At 36.9% G+C, this 10,716-nt stretch overlaps 1 protein-coding gene across 3 annotated transcripts in view; it reads left to right on the top strand.

The window, feature by feature from the left end:
- The window catches only part of CEP78 (centrosomal protein 78), a 29,540-nt gene extending 19,258 nt beyond the window's left edge, over positions 1-10,282 (top strand). For 2 of the 3 annotated variants that reach the window (XM_036021771.1, XM_028520068.2), the window contains 6 exons: positions 1,182-1,310; positions 6,393-6,470; positions 7,642-7,808; positions 8,582-8,753; positions 9,065-9,112; positions 9,656-10,282. In XM_036021771.1, the coding sequence (XP_035877664.1) occupies positions 1,182-1,310; positions 6,393-6,470; positions 7,642-7,808; positions 8,582-8,753; positions 9,065-9,112; positions 9,656-10,219 (1,158 nt within the window). In that variant the 3' untranslated portion in view covers positions 10,220-10,282. The remainder of the gene's footprint in view (positions 1-1,181; positions 1,311-6,392; positions 6,471-7,641; positions 7,809-8,581; positions 8,754-9,064; positions 9,113-9,655) is intronic. The other variant, XM_028520078.2, reaches the window with a different exon arrangement.
- The last annotated feature ends 434 nt before the right edge of the window (positions 10,283-10,716 follow it).

Consider the following 10,716-nt stretch of genomic DNA (forward strand, 5'->3'; position numbering starts at 1 on the left):
GACCCAATATGTGGAGCTGTCATATTCAAGAGTTTCCTTATGTTTTCAAGAAATGTTGTCTGAGGGCTATATAAGTTCCAAATCCTAAAGCCAAAACAAAGCAGCAAATCCCTAAGCCTCTGCCCTCTCCAAACACTGCTCCCTCTCTCACCAAGACCACACGGAATTCCTGCCATGCTGCCTCATTATCTTAGAGCAAACGAAGGAGTATCTGTACAAGGCAGCCCTCCTGGATTGAGACAGGAGCGCCACCCTCAGTGTCCGTGCTGGCCCCACATGCTCACCTTGTCCTGCCCCTGGGATCTGCCCACACTGCAGGGTTCACTGCTTGTGATGTCTTAGTGCCTTGTCCCCTGTGCAGTTATGTGACCCCAGCATGCTTCTTTTTGGTCTCTATACTTTTCATGGGGTTGCGACCAGGTCCATTTTAAAAATTTTGGATATATCATGCTGAACAACATCCCAGTGGCAGTGAAACTTGACAGAGGAGTTGCATTAGTATTACACAAGTTTTGGCTTAAGGATGTTGGAAGATGAGGCTTTGATGGGTTACTTTAAATTGTGTATGGGCATGTGATTTATTTTTTAAAATTCTAGTGTTTGGCTTTCTAATTAATTTTACTTCTTTTTTATCAGTCCCCTCCTGATGGATTTTCCTTCTAAAATTACTTTTTTTTTTTCAGACTTTGTGTCTAGGGTGGAGAATAAATTTCTCATCTGCAGTAAAAAGTTGATCTGAGAAAAAAATGTTTACCCTGGCCCCTCTGTGGCTCATGTGCAAGATATTTAATAAAATAATATAGACAATTCTAAATATTAATCCTAACCATGTACAACAGAATTCTCTATAGTAACAGAGCAAAAATAAGTTCCTCTCATTTTACTTCATCATTGCTTATTTTAGACTAAGGGGCAGTGAAAGACCTAAATAATAACTTGATAACTCAGATCACTTTTTAAAAATTGTTATTTATTCACTTCAGAGAGAAAGGAAGGGGAAGGAGGGAGGGAGGGATAGATAGAGAAGGAAAGAGACATGTCAATTCGCTGCCCCTCCTACCCCCTGTACCCATTGGTCGATTCTTGTATGTGACCTGATGGGGGGTCAAACCCACAATGTCCTTTAATATTTGGTAGCTGGTTTATGTTATTTCTTACACTTCTTGACTTGTTTCTTCAAGCAATTAGATTTTCCCGTGACCGTGACAGTAGAGAGTCCTTCCTCCTCAGAAATTGAAGAGGTCGATGATTCTTCAGAAAGTGTTCACGAAGAGCCTGAGAAAACCAGTCTAAAACAAGAAGCATTACAGGTACACAGTCACCACTTGCACGACCAGCGAGGAGGTTAGGACAGCTTGCGCGAGGCTTCTGCTTTCCCCTCCCGTCCTTTCCCTCTCACCGGTTCCTTAGCTTAGGCCAAGGTGAAAGATGGACGTTTGAACTCTAAGAAATAAAAATCAAAACATGCCAACCATAATATATTTTCTTTTTCTTAGAACCGTAAAATATACTAGATTTAGGGAGAGCCTTAATGATCATAGTTCTGAATGAATGTAGTCAGACAATTCACCATTCTCATTTTATAAATCAGGAAATTGACTCTTCTAGCTGAATTTTCTTTCTATAAGATGATTTCATGTCTAGCAAAAGTTTTGATATTGATAGTCTCTTTTCCTAAAATAAGAAACCCTACATTATATTGCTTAATAAACCTGCCATTTAATGTCATTTCATAGGTCTGTTTGTATGGATAGAGAAGAAAATTGGATTTTTATGACAAATTTTTGCACCTCAAAACTACCGTATTTTATTTCAACTTTTACGCAGAGTTGATAATTGGTTGGAAATAAGAAAAATATCATTTGGAGGACCCTTATTTTTTTGTGCTACAAACTCCATACTTAATTTTTAAAAATTATTTAATATGGTTTTAGTTATAAAACTTGACAGATTTAAAACTAGTTATCCCATTAGGACTATGGAAATTACTATTTGGTTTTCAAAAAAGAACGCCATATTTTGTTTTGTTTTTTTTTTAAGTTAAAACTAATGATAATATAGAGAAATTTTAAGATAAATACTTAGAAAATTATGAAACGTTGGAGTGGCGGGAATCTGTTGAGCATGTAAAATTATCCCTTTTATCTTATAAATGAGCACCTACAAATTGTAGCCTCAAAATTGTTTATTCTGAGTCACAGAGTAAAGACAAGACCCTGGAGCTTTTAATCCCCATTCGCTGCCACTTTAGATGTTGTATTCATTCCCTTCACCAGGTGACTAGGAGGTTGTATTTGGAAAAGCGATTATAGGTATTAGGGGAGACCAAGAAGGCTAGAAACTGTAACTAGGGAGTAGCTGATTTAAGATGCATGAGGACCCTTTCAGCTCCCAGATACCCATTAAGAGTTAAAAATTAAGCAAATTATATATATTAATACAGTGGAAAAACTACAAAGCAATAAAATTGAATGAACTAGAACTACAGGCAACAGTGTTGATGAATTTTTAAAACCAGTGTTGAGTGAGTTAAATAAGATACGAAAGACTACGTGCACTATGCTTCTCTTTACATAAAGTTAGAAGTCGGTAAAACCAAACGATATTGCTAGGTATGTATGTCTATAAAGGAAATGACTGTCAGGAAAAAAGTATTTAACTCTGGGAGGAGAAGAGGGGCTTATAATAGGGAGGAATGTGAGGGACTTTTAAGATGCTGACAAGTTTTTCTTAAAGACTCAAGTGATAGTTATAAAAGTATTCTCTTTATTTGTCACACTGACAATTTCATTCTTTGCAATTTTTAGTATTCATTATGTCACAGTTAAAAACCTGCTTAAAGAAACAGATGCCTCTAGAGAGCTGGATGTGTGAGTGGGAACAACGTGGGGGTAGAGGGCCTACCATTTGCACAGTCAGATAGTCAGATATTTGAGTCTAACTCAAGTTGGCCCTCCACCAAATTACATGGATTCCCAACCACCAACCAGTAGACCCTTGAATAACTTGGGTTTGAGCTGTGCCTGTCAATCGGAAATCACGTTAGGGGAACCCACACACTCCAAATGCAAGTTGTTCAAGGGTCAGCTGCTTTGTTTTAAGCCCTTTGCTACTGTTTGCTTTCACATGTTCATCATTTAACCCTGATTGAACATATTCTATGTACTAAACACTCTTCTAGGTTTTATATGTGTGTTAACTCATATAATTCTCATAAGAACTCTATGATGTGGGAACTTACCCCCATTTTATAGATGATTAAATTGAAGCCAAAATTTATTGAACTTGTCAGAGGTTAAATAGCTAAAGATTAGGGCTAGGATTTTGCCCCAAAGAATCTGAATTTTTTAAATATAATCTAAAAGAAATGTACCAATTATAAGCAGAGAAAGGCACATGTAAGGAAGACAGCAAGTTTTCACCTGGCTGCCCAGCTGGAGGAAAACACACCTGTCCATACACACAAATCTTGCACTGGCAGAGCTGTTCCTTATTCAGCAAGTATTTACTGATTGTCTGCTTCTGTGCTAGGCACAGGTGCTGGGGATAAATGCTTAAAATACTCTGTTCCCTTAAATATCTTGCACTTTGAGTGAAGAAGTAAGCCAACAGTTACAGTAGAGGTTATATACTAGTGATACATTGTTATTAGCAGTATGAAATCTTAGGAATCTTTTGGAATCTTTTGGAAAACAGTTTGGAGAGTGGTACCACAGAGCCTTAAAAATGTTCACATGCTTTGATCCCATCTCGTTTTTATTGATTTATTTCATTAAACTATAATGCTAGATATAAAAAAGCCTTTATGCATAAAAATAATTATTTTGTCTTATAATATTGAAAAATTGTGAAGAACTTAACTGTTTAACCATAAAAGAATGATTTAACGTAGACTGATAAACCCTCTCAATGGAATATTACATGTTCCATTAAAAATATCAAGGTAATGGCTCCCCTGATTATACAAGAAATGATTGATTCAATGTTAAATGGAAAAAACTTGAACTTAAAACCTGATATACAGTATAATGGGAGCTTTGTTCCAGAAAAATATCAACTAGCCAATGAATAGCAGGGAAGGAGAGCAGATGACAGGAAGAAAGGAATAGGATACCATGCAATTTACTTTCTGACATTTTAGTTTCATATTTTCTTTCAAATAACATACTTTGTAGGAGGAGATGTTTTTTCCTAAGTTTAACATTGTGTTCTATTTCTCTGCACTAGAGGGAGGTACTGCTTAATGTAATTGGACATGCTTTTTAGAACTGGTTAGGAGTCTACTGTCTCTGGTTGTGGTAGGATTTGTTCATTAGTTTGGGTTTTTTTGTAAAATTTTTATTGAGGTATAACACATATATAGCAAAGCACATAAATCATAATTGTAAAAACAGTGAATTTTTACTGTGTATATAAGTATACACTCATAGCACTCCCGTCAGCATAAACACATCTACAGCTTTTCCAAAGGCTCCCTTGCTCAGCTTCTCCAGTCAATGTATTCTCCCTCTCCAAAGGGAGCCACCATCCTGACTTCTTTCATGTGGTGGGGTTTTTTGGTTTTGTTTTGTTTTGTTTTTGTTTTTTTAGAAATCTCTGAAAGAGTTTTGAATTTTTTTCCCTTTTTCCTCATTAAAAACTTGGCTAGCTTTAACTGGTAATGAAACATTTAAAAACTTGAAGTTATTAGATAAACATCCCTGTGACATCATATTGGTAGATAAATCTTTGCCCACATGTCTGATGAATTCCTTCTGGCAGATTGTTGGTGTGTACTAGAAATTGCTCTTCAGAAAGTAGTTCCAGGTTTCCACTCCCAGTGATGGCACATAAGAGTTCCTTCCCTCAACACACACATCCCAGGGGCAAATTAAACTAAGATGAAACTTCTTGTTCAAGTTATTATTCAAAAGCCTTTAAAATAAGTAAATATACCTTGCTATTTTAAAAATACAGGTATTCTGTTTGTTTATTGCTGTGTAAGAAACCACCCAAAACAGTGGCTCGAAACAAGAACGATCAGTTACTTTGTTCATAAGCCTGTGGTTTGAGTAGTATAGTCACTTCTCTATTACTGCAAACTTAGTGACCTAACACAATACTTATTTATTAGTTCACAGTTCTCTGGGTCAGGAACCCAGGCCCAGCATGACTGAGTTCTCTGCTCAGGGTCTCAAAAAGCTGAAACGGGATGCCAGGCCATTTTATCATCCAGAGACTCTGAAAAAGAATCTCCTTCCAAGCTTATTGAGCCCATTCACATAATTCACTTTCTGCAGTTGTGAGACAGAGTTCCCCTCATTTGATAGGAAAGCTTGCAGGCGTTTGGAGGATAGTCTTAACTCCTAGCGATCATCTTCCTGTATTCTTCGCCACAGCATTACACTTCTTCAAAGCTGGCAACAGAGAAAGTTCCTCTTGTCCCTTCTGTACTTCAGGTCTTCAGAAAGAGCTGAGTCCCATTTAGTGGGCTGCCCTGTTCATCCAGAATAATCTCCCTATTTTAAGATTAACTGATTTGTGGAACTTTAATACACCTGCAAAATCCCTCCACTGCAGCACCTAGGCTAGTGTTTGATTAAGTAACTGGGAGATTTGTGCACTTCAGCAGGTAGGAATCTTGGGGGTTCTCTTAGAGTGGTATACACCACAAGCAGTGTTCCCACTGCAAGGGTCTGTGTGTTGTTCTTGGAGTTTTGGTAAGGAAGTTCACCAGTGTCCCTTCTATTTCATTGACTTTGGTGAATAGAAAAATTGCCACTTCTGTGAACAGGAATGGCACCCACCCTCCTGAGTTCAAACATGGCTCTGCTCTTCAGTTGATGATGGGGCCTTGCGGGGGGCACTACTCTTCTCTCTGCCTCAGTTTTCCCATCTGTAAAATAGTGTGGAGTTAATAATTGTCTTTTTCTTATAGGGTTTTGATGATTAAATTATTTAATGTCGAACTTCCTAGAATTGTGCTGGGCATATAGTAAAGTGCTTTAAAGGTGTTTACTTTTTTAAAAAATGCATTTGAATCTGCAGTTACATAATTCAGGTGTGTTGAGTATGTTAACAGGGCTTCCTTAATTAAAGCAACCCACAAAAATAGAATTTTTATTTATTTCTGACTCAACTAAGTTATACACATAGATGCCTTTTATTTGAGCTGCCACAAATCTATTTTGGAAAGAGTGGGAGTTAAATAAATCTTAACATTCTTATTCGATATATATTGGTAACTAATTTTACTATCATAGTATGGTATTATGAGTAATGGGCTATAATCCCAAAATCTGGGTTCACTTCTGGCTCTGCCTCCAAATCCTTGGTGAGATCTGTACCTGCAAAGACTTAGGGATCTCATACTGTGACTGCTCTGTAACACGCACTCTACATCTTCACACCAGGAGAAACTGGAGGAGTGCCTGAGGCAGCTAAAGGAGGAAAGAGTGATAAGGCTCAAGGCCGACAAACGAGTTAGTGAGGTAAGCTAGAGTTTTTTATACTCGGAGAGTTTTTTGCCTTCATTTTTATTTGATTTTAAACTGTACACACAATTTGTAAACTTTAAAACTGTAACATATTGCAAACTGGTTATACAATTATAAACCTTTGTATTTATTTATAGTTAGTGGTCATATGATCTATAATATGATCTATATTCCAGAAAGCATATTTTTTAAAAATGTAAAAATCTTAGGGTTTTTGTATCTGTGTACTTTTATATGACTTTAGCTTATTTTTCATTCATGATGTTTTGATTCAACAGAGCACTTATTAAGCTCATAATATATATACAGTAACATAAAAGACATAAGACTGTTTACTGACAGTGAATTCGGAAAGTGAACCATTCAAATAAATAAGTTATTATAAGATACTGAGAAACTGCTAAGAACACAATGAAAGAATTACAATTAGACTAATGTGTGTGAAAGCCAGGCATAAACTATGACAAGTTCTACATAAATATATTATTACAAGGAGAGTATAGGGGGAATTTCATAAAATGCATACACTGAATTGGAGGATGCTTATTCATTCAATAAATACCGAGTGTCTGTTTATATGAGACAAAATGTGTATCCTGAACAAATGGCCTTCCTGAGAAACACTAGAATTGGGCTTACACGTGGTTTTAGATGAACAGATGGTGAGGGGAGGGCTGTGCAAAGGAGGAAATATTTTTAACATGCCAAAAAGAGTGTTGGTAAACATATAGTTAATAAATCGGATATGGCTTAGGACTTTTAAACTTACACAATTAATATTTTTCTCATTAAAATTAATCTTTAACATTCAGCAGAATTACATTATTCCTTGTTCAAATTTGACGCTGTATTTTATTTTCTACTTCAAGGGAACCCTTAAGCAGCTAATTTTCTAATGTAAATGAAGATCCATTGTGAATTTAACCAGCTAGAAATGTGATCTTTTGAAAGATCATTAATAAAACAACAACTGTTTTATTTATATACCACCTAAGTGTTATATAAGAAACTTTATTAGGTGGCTCTGAGTTTTTATTATGTCTTTTACTGGTGGAGAGTTAGATTAATTACAAATTAACTGCGTTTTTAAATGTTTTAGATTTGTTACTTTCTTTTATGACAGTGAGACAAAATCATGTCAGACATTTCCAATCTTCTTTTATAGCTGGAACATGAAAATGCCCAGTTAAGAAACATAAACTTCTCTTTGTCTGAGGCCCTTCAAGCTCATTCATTGACAAGCATGATCCTGGATGACGAAGGTGTCTTGGGCAGCATTGAGAATTCTTTTCAGAAGTTCCATGCTTTCTTGGATCTCCTCAAAGATGCTGGGTTAGTTCATTTCGCTCCATGCCCGTCATCTCCTCACAACTGTAATGGTAGTTTGCTGAGGAACTTGAGCAGTTTTCTTCACTTCCATTGTCATATTCAGTGTGTAACTGTGTGTACTGTACTAAATTTGAGGCATTAAACTTTAAAAGAAATGCAAAATTGTAGATCTGCTTTGGTAGAGAGCCCATTACAAAAGAATGACCTATAGGTGGAATAATTAGTAAGTATAGTTTTTGATCAAGAGGAAATTAAAGGTAATTTGAATTGAAAATATTTCAGAAGGCATAGGAATTTCCCCACCTTTTTTTCACTTTGAAAGAAAGAAGGGGATGTCGATCATCGATGGTGTATGTTTTGTCAGTGAATGGTTGGTGTTGGGAAGGAAGGAACACACGTTGTTGGAAACTGAAGGAAGGACGGGTGATAAAAAACTGTGGGGGGAGTGAGGGACTGAAGACCAGGTGTGTGGGAGATGCTGAAGCTGCTAGTGAGACCGTGTTTAAAATGGAGTGCTGACAGGTAAGGGAATACAGTTGAATCGTGGTTAACACAGTGTTGAGGGGAGAGAGATACTGAAAGGGTTGGTTGGTCTGTGTGGTCCCAGAGCATGAATATGGAGAAATGTGAGAATTTGGGAAAGAGAGAGGCTTGTAATCTGAAGTAGGATATTGGCTCTTAAGATTACAAAAGTATTTTTTAACTTTAGGTATGGAGAAATTTAAGCTGCCCTTATGTGACTACAGTAACCATTGCCTTTTCCTCCTCTTGTCCAGGCTTGGGCAGCTTGCCACAATAGCTGGTATAGATTCGTCAGATTTTCACTTACTAGGTCGTCCCCAGCTGAATTCTACTCTTACTAGTCCACCTAATGAAGAAAAGAAGGCACTTGAAGAAGAAAAACCAGACTCAAAGCAGAATGCCCTTGGACAAATGCAAAATATCCAAGTAAGTGGACAGAATAAAACTTAACAATTCTAAGACTGATTAGCAAAAAGGGAGTCACCAAGTCAGAGAAAATAATAATCTTCATTCACGTACTTGGGAGCTAGAAGCTTCTTTGGGGTCCTTTCTGAATCTGAAATCAGTAAATTTGTGTCCATTTCATGATATCATTTGTTATATATAAGAAAACTGAAAGTTCTTTTGAAAATTTATGATTGAAAGCAAACTATCCTCAGTGAAAGAAATGAAGCATTAGAGAAAATATTCCAAATTTTAAGTTGTGTAAATGTCTATTCTATTCATATTTCATCTAGGTTTCTATTTGTATGCAGTCAGCTTACAATGAAGGAACACTAATGAAGGTACAAGTACTGATACAGATAATTACATAAAAATAAGCGATCCAGGAATAGGCAGTATATTATAGTTAATCACCCTGTTGGGGGAGTGGAAGGGGGAAACCTGTCTGCTTCTCCTCAGCCCCTCCTTGGAGTCGCCATTTCCCTCTCAGCCAGCCTGATACTGGCTGTGGGAACCACAGCTTGAGAACACAGTCTCGTCACAAATGGGGTGCTGCTTACATGTGGCCGAAGTATAGAAAAGAAACTACTTTTCTCAGGGAATAGGGTTTTATTATAGCTAATGAAGGAAAGAGAAATGGGTAATTACCCCCAAACACAAATGTCTGAAAACATAGTGGACATACCATGGTTATAGCAAAGTTAAGTTGGGAATCACTTGGCAAGATACAGCTAGAAAAAAACTAGCTCTAAAATCTTGTGAATGATCAGTTGACTACCTTAGTAATAAGGTCAGAGTAACACTGAAGTTTAGGACTCTATTTTTAATGGTAGGCTTTGTTCATTACTGAAATTTTGTCTTGTCTTTTTTTTCTTCCCCTCTAGTTTCAGAAAATCACGGGTGACGCTAGAATTCCTTTGCCTCTGGACTCCCTGCACGTTCCAGTTTCCACTCAGGAGGCTTTAGAAACGTCCAGGGACCACGCGGGGGTGCACGTCACTGAGCGGCGGCAGGAGTCTTTTGAAGAATTCATTGCTAGAACGTGTTCTCCTTTGGCAGATGTGGTTTCTGGGCCTGGAAGTCAAAGAAAAGAAGACGAGTTGTCTAGAAATAGCAGATCTTCTTCAGAGAAAATGACCAAAACAGGTGAATATTCCAAAAAACACTCTGCTAAGAAACAACCTGGAAAGGACCTACGTTCCGACTCTGACTCACCTGTAAACCAGAAAAGCAAAGGAGCAGGGCAGAATAGCTCTTTGGTTAACGAACCAATTAAAAGTGAGTCTTTGAAAAAACACATTTCTGTCAAGAAAGAAAGTAGAATAGTGACTGTTTCATCCAAGACAAATAAAAGTAAACTCAATCTGTTAGAACATTCCGAAAGTGATACTCTTGAATCTGATTTTGAATTTGAAGAAAGCATTCATACTCTATCACGCCTGACATAGGTCTAAATCTTCTGAAATTATGTTTTTTTGCCTTAAAATTTTAATAAATTTCTCATGTTTTCATTATGGCATATGGTGTTTTAAAATATAGGACTGGAAGCCATTAGAGAAAGATTTATGTATTTTCATTATAATGAAACTCTTGGTGTTTATTTCTTTTTGATACTTTGCACCATTCATTCACTCAAGTATTTGCTGAGGGCTTGATATGTACAATACCATTCTAGGCGTTACTGTTCCTAGCAGTGAACAGAACAAAGCCTTTACCCTTATGGAACTAATTCTCTGTGGAGTGAGGAAAAATTAACAAAACAGGGTAGGGGGACTAGAGAGGGATGGGAGTGAATAAGTGAACAGTTTTACCGTTTGGTTAAATGTGAACACATTATAAATTTCATGGCCAAGAGCCATTGATGTATCCTAATTCATAATGTCCAGAGCAGCCTACATTTACCAAGTGCTTACCCAGGTTTATTGATTACAGCAACACTGTGGGG

This window comes from Phyllostomus discolor, chromosome 3, assembly GCF_004126475.2.
Source record: "Phyllostomus discolor isolate MPI-MPIP mPhyDis1 chromosome 3, mPhyDis1.pri.v3, whole genome shotgun sequence".
Taxonomy (NCBI): domain Eukaryota; kingdom Metazoa; phylum Chordata; class Mammalia; order Chiroptera; family Phyllostomidae; genus Phyllostomus; species Phyllostomus discolor.